Source organism: Fringilla coelebs (genome assembly GCF_963513975.1).
Source record: "Fringilla coelebs genome assembly, chromosome: Z".
NCBI classification, from domain to species: Eukaryota; Metazoa; Chordata; class Aves; order Passeriformes; family Fringillidae; genus Fringilla; species Fringilla coelebs.
Genome location: NC_140031.1, coordinates 43,753,929 through 43,768,390, shown reverse-complemented (window position 1 = coordinate 43,768,390; position 14,462 = coordinate 43,753,929). Strand labels below are relative to the sequence as shown.

Here is a 14,462-nt window from a genome sequence, read left to right as displayed (position 1 = left end):
ATGCCTATTTCATTGCTCCATTTTTGTTTAGTTGGGTTGGCTTCAAGAAAAATAGAAACATGCCCTTTGGGATCACTGAAAACTAAAAGCAATGCAGTAAATACTAGCCAGGCTGGCTTATATCTGCAACTTTTAGCAGCAATCAAAGAAAATGGCCTTAATTATATGTGTTTATTTATTATCCTGTGGCACTGCAGAACAAAGTATTTTGGAGTCTTGTAGATAGAAGGAGAAATAAAGTGTGCCTCCGAGTCAATAGCAAGCAGTATCTCCACCTTTCAAAACAGAAGAAAAGCTTATTTCTTGCAAAAACTTAACCTGATAAAATGGCACTGAGGCCAGCTGCAGATTCAGTGCCTGCAACCAGCAATCCAAACCTACTGCAGTTGGCAATCCCAGCAGCCTTGTCATGCTCTTTCAAAGTGCTGCCACCAAGGTCTTTGACTCTCTGTACTGATTTGCACTCTGCCTTATCAGGAGTGTTAAAGACCTTGGTGACATTGCTGGACAGATATGTAACAAGTGGAACAGAGAGGGCACCTGGCACCTGCCCACAAAATTGATTATGTTATGGTATGTGTGTGCCTGCACGTAGATTTCACTGCTCGGGGCTTGCTGGAGGCAGCCACACAAGAGCAGTGCCCATAGAGCATGACAGCCGCATGTGCTGAACTCCCTCACGCCACCACTTAGCACTTTATCCTGGCATCCTGGCCAAAAAAGGTGCTACATAAAGCAATACTGGACTGTTCCCTACTAATAACATCTTCCTTTCCAAGAGAGAGATCTTCTCTGCTGTTCCTCCTCCAACTCCTGCACAAACAGCCCTGTTATGAGGAATTATCTCCCACCTTATCAAGAAGTGCCTAAGATACAAAGCCTGTTGGAACGAGTGGATAGTGTGTTCTGAACAAAACCTTCATGCCCTACCTTGTGTTTAACAAAGACACTAACGTGCTCATACCTGTGCAAGCAACATGAGCCATCTTAAGTAGGTCTCTCATCCCCAAGGTTTAGCTCATGCCTAACTTCAGATCAGATGACTAAGAGTCACACCTTGAACATTAGTTTGTGTGGGTTGTTTTGAAGAAGGTTCCAGTGAAAGGACTCAGGCAAATGCCCTCTGAACAGATTCAGACATCAGAAGCCAGATATAGACATGAATGCTCTGCATGACTAGCATTAGCTCCAATTTGCATGCGAGCAATGAGAGATCAACTCCTGGAAGCCTGTTCCAAAATCATCAGGCAGTAGTGGGAAGAGGGTGTGAGGGGAGAAAGGAACTGCAGAAACTCCAACAAGAGTCCATGTCACACACCAAGGAGCACACAATCCATCCCTCTGGGGAAGGTGCAAAGTTCTACCTGTCTGTACCACCAATTCACACGGCTTTAGGTCCAGGCCAGAGTTAAAACGTACAGGATATTACATTTTCAATTATTAGCTTATTGATAATGAGCCCTCCTGCTACTGAGGGAAACACATGTATAGAGACAGCGCTTTCAGGCTGGGTGGTGCACTTACATCTGACACCCACTCCTACTGTCTCCTTAGGTTCCCAGAGTCACTGGAAGAAATGCCCTAGAGTGAAGAGGATTTGCATCTCTCACACCTCATCATCAACAGCAACTGAGAGCTGACCTTCCTTGAACAGGAATCTAAGCACTGCTAAGTATAAATACATGAATGCTTCTCAGATTAGAGGATTCTGTTTCATGCCTGCTGTCAAAGAATGAATCACACAACCAAGGAGTGGACAGCAGGATCCATTAAGCTGCACAGCTTTGTAAATTAGCATGAGAAAGACAAACAGGCTTTGCTCTCCAAAGGCCTTACCAACAATGGACATTCTGTCATTCTAATGACACAGAGACTTGATTTTTTGAGTACACATTTGAAATATTTTATTTTAGAAATATAGTCTGTGATGACTGGGTCTGAGGCTTGTTTTTACAGTCAGTCCACTAGTCTTTACGGTAGAGAGAAACATGGGCCTTCGACTTTAAACTTGTATAGCACTCCATAAGCAAAACTCTTCTTGGAATCACTCCTCCCCCCTCAGACTTTCCCAGCAGCAAGAGCTTCAGTTATGGCTTTGATAGTGTTCGTATACACATCCACGTCCGACATTCACTGCATGACTCAATAGGAAACACCACATCAGGACCTACTCTCTTTGGAAGAGTTAACTTGTCAATGCAAGTGTATAGTACTGCTAAGGAGTAAAATATTACTGCTAGAAGTATTTTACCAGTAACAACAATACCTGTCATTCTGACGGGGAGCGCTTGTTCCCAGCAAACCAAACCAAACAATTGAAGATATCCATGAAAACAACAAACTTCTCCTTGGGAAATAGTCATCTTAACTCATTTTGGCAGTATTCATTATGTGTCCATCCCTGCCCAAAGGGTTCACTCTGTATCCTCTCCCTTCTGAAGCTACTCCAGATTTAGGTAAGAGTGTGAGGATGCCCCTCAGCAGTTCTCTGAGTAAAAAAAGAGAAGGTCTGGTGGCATGGATACTGAGGTCCTTAGTAAGGAGGCATGTCCTTTATACATCAGTATCAGCTAATGATCAGAGTAGTCAGTACTGTACTCAGTAGACTACAGTATTATATGCAGATGTGATTACATCAGAATTTTGCACAACTCTGAAGAGAAGAAGGGGGTTAAATACCCAAGACAAATACCTTGCACAGTCCATGTCTGTACATACATTCAGCACATACCTCCCAACCTGTCACTAACAGTACAGGTTATTCCAAGGTGACCTACAATGTACTGAGCAACACAGAAAAGAATGAAAAAGCACCATCTCTGCTTTAAGTGTGCTCAGTATACATCAGACTATGTGACATTATTCATACCATACCAGGTCAGATATTTTTCTCCCTGCAGCCTGCCCTGATAAGAGCTAAAAATGCTAAAAATGCTAAAAATGCTAAAATGAACTATTGCTGTGAAACCAAGGACAACTTATGTTCAAAGGACACCTATGTTCAAAGAGCTCTACATGCTGCATAAAGACTGGCTGTGCTCCCTTTTCTATTTCCCTATTGTATGTCTTTCTAAACTGTTACTTTCCATCACTTCCACTAGCCACATGCCACACTAACACAGCAGCCAAGACAGATAATCTTTCAGGGAAGACTATGCCGAAAAACTTTTAGGCGCCACAACAGAGAGACCTGGCAATAGCAAGGATCCACCACATTTCCTGAGACTGGACAGAGCTCTTTCACATCCCAGCCCTGCTGCAAGCTTCCTATGTGATCTCACACTAGTCACTCATTCATCTGCACAGGACAGGAAGGCACACCATCTCCACACACAAGCTAAAAATGGGAGGATTCTAATTTTCATAGGAAATAGGGCAGTGAAACCAGACAGTTTTCTTTTGTACCCTGCCATTCAAAATCCTGCCAGACAATATCAGAGAGTATACAACACCAAAGTCATATAGGGACAAAAAATCCCCCTCCAAAACCAAACACAAGAAGGGAAATGCGTATTTCATTGTCAGATAATAACCAGCTTTGAGTTTGTAAATTGGGAGGCCAATATCAATTTTTCCCCATCTGTGTTCTTCCAGCACACTTCCCTCTGGAGCTCAGAGGGTAAAACACTAAATTGTAGCTACATTGTGTTCACTGCTTCACAAAATATCAAAATAACTAGTGCTTTTCCCAAAAAGACACACTACTTCAGCTCCTTTGAGAAAACAAGCACTTTGACTAACTTCAGTGCACCCAGGATAATAGTTTCACATCCAAACCAGCTGCTGTTCTTGGCATTACACACCAAGCCTTTCTTCTTCCACCAAACAAATGAAAGAGCACACAAAGCTCTGACACAGGAGAGGCTTAAAGGACTTCTGCAGGATTGGAAAAGGTTCAATAAGCTGTAAGTTATAATAGTGCACATTCCTGAAATTGACGTGCACACAGAATTAATCAGGCCAGAAATATCAGATATTGACTCTTTCTATCAGGCTGTTACCTAAGCCAGAAGAATTCCCCAACTTGCGTAGTTTCCCCAGGACTTTCTGGACATCCTTTATACTCGTGTCCTGTTGGCTGTACAACAGTAACCTCCTGGCATCTGAGAACAGGCGGGAAACACTGCAGGAAAACAGAAAAACAACCAGCAGTCATCAGTTCCATGAGCCACCATCCACAGACACAGTTTTACATACCAATTCCAAACTTTAATCCCCTCTAATTATGTAACTCCAGCACAAAAAACTTTCCTCAATGACTACCCTGTGACAATCCAAGGAGCCTAATAAAAGATGTCTGCTAATGCAAGATCCATCTAAGTTACACTGAACATCATGCATTTGAAAGCAGTTTTATGACAGAGATGGGGAGGGGTTCCTGCTGGCTAAAACCTGCTGCTTCTTAGAAGCACAATAATTTAACAATATCCTTGCTCCTTTTAAATGCTTCTCTAGGTGCATTATGCTCTACATTAAGTCTATCTTTCCAGAGACCATGAACGTAGCAAGTAAGGCGAGGTATAAGAAAGCCGGCCATAAAATGTGCTTCCTGCATCATGTTGGCCAGTAATAAGTAAAAAATATCAGGGAGTATTTCCTAAAGCTGTTCAACTACCTCTCGCTCTACACTGTTCAGAGGTTCATTAAACAGGAAAAAAAAAGCTCTGAAAAAAGGAGCATCTTAAAAAGCCTTACTTTTTTGAGGTCAAATTCTTAGCCCAGGTAAGAGAATGGGCTCAGTCCTTATCCACGCAATGTTTTTCATTCACCAAGAGCTTCAGGTACTTGAACTTGGGAATTCTGCATGCCTACCAGCTGTTTGCTAGTCCCTATGAACTTGGTAACTGAAGAATCCGGTACTTCAGAGGTGGTAGAAACTGCAAAGCCCTCACACAGTGTAACATTTCATAACTGACAGATGACTTTCAAATACCCCTTTCCCCTATGTTTCCCCAAGAACAGAGATGAGGCAAAAGCAGACAGACTCACATGGAGGCATTGAAGTTTCCAACAATACCAGGGGATTCCCCAGGAGTTGGGTAGCGGAAACATGGGTTGTTGGCATTGCAGATGATCCCCTGTATCCATGGCAAGGTGCCTGCCGAAGGCATAGCTTTATTTGGAAAGTGACCTAGAATAGAAAGACAGGAGTTAGGAGACAAACACATGATACAATCCTCTACTACATGGCATTGTAGTCGAAGAGCAGTGCACTACTTATTGCCCCAAAGTGCTTATGAAAGAGCACACCAGCCAACACTAAGAAGGACTGAGCTTCTATTAGACTCTCCACACTGCTCTTTTAAATCTTCTTGCTGAAGTCTAAACCCTTCCACTAAAGAACTAGTGCAGTCATAGACTAGCATTAACATCCCATATAAGAACAAAGCAGCAACAAACTACTCACGGCAGATCTCCACCAGTATGCCACTTGTATACTTGTGAATCCCATACCCCCCCAAATGAGTAGGGAAAAAAGGCCTCCCTTGTATAATCCTGGACCTTACTTCAGCTGTTGGGCTGCTTTTTGCAACAAGCTTGCTTCCTCACCTCCACACCAGGGACAGGATCCTGGACGAAGATTATGCCCCTTCCTCAGTATCTCAAAGCTCAAGACTTTGAGGATCAGATGCCCACCACATCTCTCTGGTGCCTCATCCTCCCAGCATGCCTGCAATCACACAGGCTCCCTACCTCCACAGCCCCAATGGAAGTATCAAAGCCTAAGAAAGAAGTAGTATCAAAGCCGTTAAATTACAGCAAGGCTGATTAATGTGGGTGGCAGAAGGAAGATGGGAATCTTATCAGCCCTCCCTGGAGAAAGGACTCTGCACAGGAGAAGGGTTAAGAAAGTGAAGTTTGTTGTTTCCAGTACCCAGGGAACCCTTACTCCTAGCTCTGTTTAAAATAGAAGAGCTATTTACCTGACCTGACTTTTGTTTCATTTTGCCTTTTTGTTCTTGGCAGAGGGGCTTGTGGTGAAGTAGGGGGAGGGAAAAAGAAGAAAAATGCTAAGACTTTCAGATTTGTCTTGTAAAACTTCCCAGAGAATCATCTTCTCTGTCCTCCATGCCTTTCATTTCACACTGTTAGTAACTCCAAGAAAATCTTCAGAGCAATGTCGAAAAAAGAATGGCACACAAGATTTTATGGTAACAATTTAGACACAGGGATGCATGTAACACCAGTTTCTCCAAGAGTGTAGCAGGAATCTGTTGGTTTTAAATCAGATAAGATACAGAGAAAACAGTGCAACAGCACATAATTTTCAATTACATTGCTGCAAACATCTAACTTTTCAGAAGAGGCTAGTCACATCTTGCCCACTTCTCTCCCTCCCACTGCCAAAAAAGTGCATTTTGAATACTTTGATGGGTTTCAGGAACAGAAAATGAAGCTCTACATGACACAAGACAACACTAGCACTCTGGCCCAATAGCAATCTAATAGGTCTTGTCTCACTGGTCTGGTGAAAGCCACATAGCTATCACTCCAAAGTTAATTGTTCCTTCACATTTTAAGAGAAAACTTCCTCACACTAAGCCAGATCATTAGAAACAAGAAACCCTGACAACAGTCCAATCCTTGATTCTTCTCAACCAGGGAAAAAAACCTGAAAGTTTTACTTGTTAGTTGAAAAAGACTACCATTAAAATACTGAGGCTATGTGGAGGCTACAAAGCATTTGCATATGGCTCTGTTACTGCTATCCCCTATAAGTAGTTTCATAACAGCATACAACACTACCACTATAGATAACAATCCTACTTCCCTTAAGGCATCCACAGGGTTGCCAACGAGTTCGCCATCAACCCAAAAGCCTTCTTTCTTTCTATATCTATTCACAGTCCAGCAAAAGCACAACACATCCACATCTGTCAGTGTAAGTGAATGTTCAGTGAAACCAATCCAGACAACACAATTTAGAAACCTATTCAAAGACGCTCTTCAAAAAATGAATAAAAATTACCACAGAAGTGAATTCAAAGTTACCAGATGCCTATTACTCTATAACTGCTCAGAACAATGTAAGAAGACAGACGAAGTAATAATGGTCAACATAAATGGGAAGGGAAAAGGATTGCAGGTAAAAGGCTCAAAACTATGCTTATAACACCATGGTGCCAGAGCAAATGTTCTACATGAAGGCCACTGACTAGCAAGACCAAGCCAAGTAGTTCTACAAAATCACAGCTCTTGCTAGGTTTCACTTTATACACAGTCCTGCCATACCTGAAATGAATTACCACTGAGGTTGCTAGTTATTTATAGAAGCTGAGTAGAGTGCTAATTGCTTCTCTTCAGCTTCATATCTGTATTACAGGTATCTTTCCTAATGTCACCATAACATTCAGTCAGAAAAAAGCAGTTCAAATTCCATGTAAAATATGAGATTTAACTTAGGGAAGTTTTAACTATGCTGTTGAGGGCTGAAAAAAGCCAGTTAGGCAGTACATGGGATCAGCAGAGTCCAAAGTGTAATGGAAAACTGCAAACACTAACACCTCAGCTTTAAAAGATACCAGCTTGAACACTCAGCAAACAGCACAAAATGCCCCAGATACTGCCTAGACAGGATAAGTGCTGTAAAAGGGAGTTCTTTCCTTATTTCAAGAAAGAAACACATCAGAGAGCACTTCAGAAGCATGTTTTGCTGACCCTTAAACCTTACCATGCAGTAATCAGGCTAAGGAAAGGTAAACAAAGAGCTATTCCACAATCACTTAATTGCAGTATGAACCTGTCACCAAACAGAGTAAAACAACACCATGTTCCTAATAAACAAGTCATGCTTCCTAAATCAAATGGTAACCAAAGAGGCCTATAGATAGTCCTTTATAAAGAACAAGCTTCCTTTGACAGAAAAGCAGTAGTGCACCCATTTAGGGTGCAAAAAGAAAAGTAGAATTGTTATTTTGTCATCAATGTATGACTGCTGAATCTACTAAATGCAGAGCTGACACTGTAATGGTTCAAAGGAATGGAATCACCCTTGCACCCTTTAATGTAATATGTTAATGCACTTTACTACCTAGAAACAAGATTGCCTTCTTAGAGATCAAAACACTGCATTCTTTTATGCTGCATTCTTTTATGCTAAGTCACACACAGATGAAAAAAGAAAAATAACACTGAGGTTCTGTGCAGTTTTTACAGATATTGCAGAGTTGTACAGCAAATTCTCAGGTCATATAAATACAAAATGAGAAACAGCAAGAAAAAGAGCAGCAACCTAGAGTCCTGGAGCAACATCATCAGTTAACTACAGTTTCCAAGGTGGAAGCCAAGGAGTTAAGCCCTCTTGCATATTTCTGACTGAAGTGAGGAACCAGTGCTCTTTCCATCTTGCCAGCTGCATTACTGCATTCTAACCATGAAACAACAAGCATTCTGGGGGCAGCTGCTGTGTTTGTTACTTACATTCATGCTGCTCATAGGGCGGATATGAAAGTCTTACAGAGATCAGGATGAAGAAGATGAACAGAGGCCAGGCAACTTCAATCAGCAGCTGGAACTGGAAACAATAAAGGCAAAGTATTAAGATACCATACTCAAAAAAAAGGTCAGAGCAGAAGTTCTAGCACAATCCACTTGTAAGCCAAAACAATTTTGTAAGCACCATCTCACTTTGCTTTGTCTATGCATGCCAGGATCAAGAAGTTTGTTCCTCCAGCTTCAGAGGATAATCTGCAAAGAATTACAATTTTTTTCTCATTGATATGTGCCAGTTGAATAACTAAAATTCATGTGCCTAAGGGTTATTTTTTGCTTATTTTTATATTTTTCTGTCCACTAACTGAAAGAAACCTCCCAAATAATCTTTCTAGAAATGAGCTGAATTTTTAATCCCATATTTTGAGGCAGTGGGATACTTCTATCCCATTCTCACAGCAGACCATTAAGCTTCTACCCTAACAGATCAGGCATGGAAGCTGTGCTGATGAATGCTACGCCAACTCTTTCAGTACTGCAGAAATGTATTGGTATCTAGAAAGCAGAGCTACTAAGATTAGGCTCATATCTAGTCTGTTTTGTTTTAGTTTATGCAGCACCCACTAGTGCAGGTAATCTACAGAAAGGCAGTGAATATCAGGTACATAAAGAACTCAGTTATTTAGAGGGACAAGACAACAAGAAGAAAAAGCCTGCTATAAAATATATAACATTTCTTAGACAAAGCATTGAAGTGCAGAAAAATTCACTGAGATGTATCACATCCCAGAAGCACGTGGACAAAAGCAAGCCTCCAGCCTAGAACTTCTGAGACGGAAGCTGAAGTTTCCCAGACTTGAGCTTCAGTGGCCACATCCCTACCTTCCCACTCCAGAAAGACTGCATAAACATGCATTTTCAGTAAGCTATGAGACAAGGAAAATCTGAAAGCTTTTTATGTTAATATTCTGTATGTTCCTCATGTATTACTTTTTTCCTGAAAAACTCAAGTCTTTTCTAATAAGAGGTCTACAACATTCTCCTTAAAAGCCAGAGTGTTAAGACCTGCAACCTAGTGGGAGACAGTATCCCCACCCACAAACACATTTTTCCATGTTCATCATTAACAGCTAAAACTGGACTCTTAACACTCAGGACGAGGCACTTCATGCAAGCTTTGAGGTGAGAGACTTCTGGGAAACTACTGTACCCCAAAATAAGCACACACTGTAAAAACAGGGCATTAAAACAAAGGTCACTGGATCCAGCAGAGGAAATTATGTAGGATGGCTTTTCACAGATACCCTTCACAGCTGACATCAAACAGCAAATAGCACCCCTATCTAAAAGGTATAAAAATTGAGCATCAGTCTTCCAGCCAATCCTGGTAACAGTGCCAGTCTCTGCAAGATAATTCTGGGATACTGTTACCCATTGGATCCTGAGATTAGTTCAACTCGTTAGAGCATGGTGATTAAAACTCCAAGGTTGCTGACCTTGGAGTTTTAATCCCCACACGGGCCATTCATTTAGAAGCTGGTCTTGATAATGCTTGTGGGTGCCTTCCCAGAATATTCTGTCATCTATTACTGTCATGCACACACTGTACAACCACTGGGTAAGAAACCCCACTGAGATCACACTAACAGAGGTGCCAGAAAGACCCCTCAGTATCTCTGGTCTCATTGTAAAAAATGATGTAGTGGCAGCACACGGTCAGCCATTAACATTGACAGCCTGCTTCCAAATACTGCTCTGGCTTCCAGAAATCAATGTTTAGACTTAGGACACTGACAACTTCTCTACTCCTGTTTTCAAGATATTCATAGTGGCTGCCATGACGGCACAGCCGGACTTTTCCTCCACTTGAGAGAAAAGTGGCTACGAAACCAGGACAACTCCATTCTGTCTTCCGGCATCAATGGTCATGCTTTAGCACATGTCACAGCCCTCTGCCATCCTGGCTGTTGGCAAGTAGCATGCGCCCCAGCAACTACTGTTTGGGTAAGAACAGTGTCAGCTGTGGAGACCTCCTGCAGTGACCAGTGTGGACAGATAGCCTCTCACGGCCCTGCAACTGCTAGAGAGCCAATGAGAAATGCTGCCCTTGAGCTCAAGCCCTGGCTTGCTCAGAGAATATCAGCCCCAGCCACACTACACTGGGGTGGACAGCAGCGCCCAAGAGGCCCTGTAGGTGCAGGGGGAACCTGCACACACAGCTCCTCTCCTGCACATCTGGTTACACAGTCACAAAGAAAACCACATGTGAAACACCTCACTTGGCACATCAACAGGCTTGAGGAGGATAGAGGAAGGAGCAGCTCAAACTGAACAAGTTGCACCTTTACAGCTGAAGGAAAGCATCACAGGAGGCACCAAAATGCTACATTGTGAGAGACAGCTAGCAAATGCTGCACCAGAGGCTAACACAGGTACAAGATCAGAGTGTCAAGAGCGTGTCAGTAGAGACTTCTCAGCAAGTCTCTTGTGCTGCTCAACAAAAACCGAGTTATCTTCCTTTGCTCTTAAAGGTCAGTAGGTTCCCTCCCCTACTGCTTCCTGACCCTGCTGCAACAGCACTTTTCATCCACTCTGGCCTTTCCAGACAAGGACACAAAGATACTAAAAGGGAACATGTCTCACTGAGATTCACTCTAAGTAGATATCGAAAAATCAAGTCTCCTCTGCCACTTCTGTGCTGCAATGACCAGCCTGGTAAATAATGAAATGAATCTTCAAGAACCCAACACCTCACCTACCGTGGCTCCATCTGGAGTTGAAGAAGGAACATCCCACTTGCACACAGCAGGTTAATTCAGCTAGGAACAAATTTGTCCTAATTTTACCAATGTTTATCCTAAAGCATGCCAAATTTATACCAGTTTATATCCAGATTCAGGATGCCATTAAACACTGAGCTCTACATTGTGTCAACAGGAAATTTGTTGAGCAAGAACTAAGTAGACTATCACCCCCTCCCACTGTCAACTCCCCTTTCCACTTTTTTCCAGTTTCAATGCAGGCAGCTACCATAAGTTGATCAGTCTCTCCATGCAAGTTTGAGGTGTCTCCCCATTTGCAAAAATGCAAGGAGAGAAAGGTTTTTTACACAGTGACCCCTGAACATGATTTTTCTTTCCTCTCTCTCTGGTGTGAGTTCCTTCCCCCACTTCAGTGTTGTTGGAAGCTATCCAGTACAAAGTAACACTTGAACTGCACACATTAGGGTGAGCTTTGAACCCAGGTTTCGCAACACAGCCCAAATTCACAGCAGCCAACAAGGGGGCTCAGTGGGAAGCCAAGGCTAGCCCACATTTTTCATGAGAAGGGTAAGGGTCAAACTATTTCTAAGCTACACCTTCAGTAAGTACAAATGGGAGAGAGCCTTCATCAACACAACTCAAGGACAACGGTCTCCTAACAGGAAAGCAAAGAGAAAGAACTGTGCAGCTGTGATAACAGCATGGCAAGAGGAGACGTTCTGCTCCTTCTCTGTCATTTCCTGTTAAATGGGCTTTTCCTCAGACAAAGGCTGTATTTGATGACCTTGGAGGTCTTTTCCTCCAAGAAATGTAATGTCTCTATGATTCTATTATTTTCAGAAGATCCTGGCAAAAATATACCAAGCCATTATTCCCACTGTAAAATTCAGCTCTTTTGAAATAGCCTCCTGGTTTACCTAGTTTAAACATCACTCCAGAAAATCCCACAACATTCTAGAATTCCCCTACTTTCTAAAGGCGGTCTAGTAACAGGCAAAATTTAGACCTCCAGTAGCAAGATAGGAAGAGTATTTTCAGCTCTTAGGGCCTAGGTTACATGGGCAATTGCTGAGAAAAGCCAACCTTAAGGAGCCACAGCCAGTTTTGAGACTACTCCCCCAGCTTCATTTGTAACATTTTTCTAAACTATGAGACTGTTCACAAGGCCAGGATGTGACCCATATTCAGAGAGCTGACAGGTTCACTCCTTGTAGTTGACACAGTCCATGACCTCTCTGGTGGGCACTGCTGTCCTGTGAGATCAAGCTCCATGAAAGGCAAAAACACACAAAACAAAAACTTTGTCATCTCTGGCTGTTCTGTTTATATACAAGAAAAGACAAAGAGACAGTGAGCTCTTTTTGTCTGTTTTATTTAACAGTGGACCAATTCCAGCTCTGAATTCACTGAACCCAAGTCCTGTAAAAACAAGCCTAAGACACCTGAGTGAAGACTTCAGAGACTGTGACCATTACCACTGGTAAATATGATAGCCTTTCCTCCCCTGTGACATGGAGTTTCTAAAACAATCCAACCCAACCAGCTGGCAAGCATCCTGACATTTGAAGGGCTCAGAAAGCTTATCAGAGACCACTTTCCACTCACCACTTCAGTAACTCATGTTCCTTTCACATTCCTTACTGATACCTCCTCAAGGTCAGATCTAACAGGCCAGATCCTCTGAACAAGCCTGTTGCACTAATCATTCCCTTTGTCCAACACAGGTAAACCCCCATGCTTTCTCAGACTTTTAGCTGCCTGCAAGAGGTATAGCATCCTATGAGGTCTCAATTATAAGGCAAAAGAATTTTAAGAACACCATACTGGATCCACACTCCTGTGCCATTTTTATCACAAGGAGAAATTATTCTTATGTATTGTCTATTCTTAACAGATACATTTCCACACCGCTAACAGATGGTGAGGACAGCATTTCAGCCGCTCAGAACACAACTTGGCAGAAGAACATCAGTTGTCTGGCTTTATCCTCATGCCAATACAAGAGCATGCTTCATGCCATCCACCTAATCTATATCTTCTGTTGTAAAGTTACATAGCAGATTCGGGATATTCTCAATGATTCAAGTGACTGGAGATGTCTGCTATTGCCTCTGTCACTCCTGCCACTAGGAAGTGGCAGGATTTTGTTGCCATTGTTGCAGCTTGCAGCATTCAAAAGGTTTTAGACTCACAGGCACATCCCTGCAGCCTGGCAATGCCTCACCCACAGAGCGGAGCAGGTCTCAGCACGGGTTTCATTTCACATCTATTTTGCTGCACACAGCAGTCATGCATCCTCTTTGCCTGATCTGACACCAGTGTTTCAGTACTCCAACACTCTCTCACACTGGAATCCAGGACAGAAGTCTTGAGCACCTTCAAGCCTTCTGGTTTCTGTCCACCCACCACTCCCTCCAGTTTGAATAGGATCTTTCCAAAGCCAGACTAGTTGTTCAGCCAGGGATCACTAGAGGATGAACATTAAGATACAGGATGTTTCCCTGTTTTTCTTGAAAAGCTGTATAGTCATGCAAGCTGCAAGACTGTAAGTTAAGATCTCAAAACACCCTTGGGCTAATACTTACAGTCTGTCTTCTTCTGTAGGTGAAGTTCTTCCATAGCAGCAATCCCAGCTGCGTCCAGAAAGCCATCTTCCTTTAGCAAAGCCTAGAAGTTCCCTTTGTGTAGCAGCAGCAGTACACAGTACAGATATTGTGGCCAGGCATTAACTAGTGAAAGAAAAGAAAAACAGGAAAAAAATTGGAAGGGGAAAGTTCTGTCACTCAAAACAGAAAAGGCAACAAGATAGGGAAAGACAAGAGGCTGCACTCTGTGACCTTGCAGCCCCTTCATGGAACACCCCAATGCCTTCTTTCTTACCCCATGCTCTCCAGCCAAGTCTCATGGGTCTCAGTAAGTTCAGATTTAGACTCACTGTTTCTTATCTCAGATCTCCAAAGCACAAAAAGAGGTTTGCAATATGATTCTCTTATTTTCTGCCCCAGAAATTCCAAGAGCTAGGACAGCCCAGAATGAGAATAAGTAAGAGGCTTTGAAAAGCCTCTTACTTATTTAAAGGTTCCTCCAAATAACACTGAACCATCCAATTCAATACTTTTCCTTAAAGCCGCTTTCCATATACACTTTTAAAACGGTGAAAAGCTGTCTGCCAAATTAGGAAAACCTTTGTTTTGAAGTCCAGTCAACACTGCTTGTAGGCAAAAAACTGTTGTGCATTTAACGGGCAAGGGAGAAATGCCGATTCCC

The 14,462-nt window shown here is 42.5% G+C and overlaps 1 protein-coding gene across 3 annotated transcripts in view; it reads right to left on the bottom strand.

Moving 5' to 3' along the window:
* ABCA1 (ATP binding cassette subfamily A member 1) overlaps positions 1-14,462 on the bottom strand; it is a 98,802-nt gene that overhangs the window by 68,027 nt on the left and 16,313 nt on the right. For all 3 annotated transcript variants that reach the window (XM_084224864.1, XM_084224863.1, XM_084224865.1), the window contains exons 2-5: positions 13,781-13,924; positions 8,422-8,515; positions 4,990-5,131; positions 4,002-4,123 (exon numbers count right to left, since the gene is read on the bottom strand). In XM_084224864.1, the coding sequence (XP_084080990.1) occupies positions 4,002-4,123; positions 4,990-5,131; positions 8,422-8,515; positions 13,781-13,846 (424 nt within the window). In that variant the 5' untranslated portion in view covers positions 13,847-13,924. The remainder of the gene's footprint in view (positions 1-4,001; positions 4,124-4,989; positions 5,132-8,421; positions 8,516-13,780; positions 13,925-14,462) is intronic.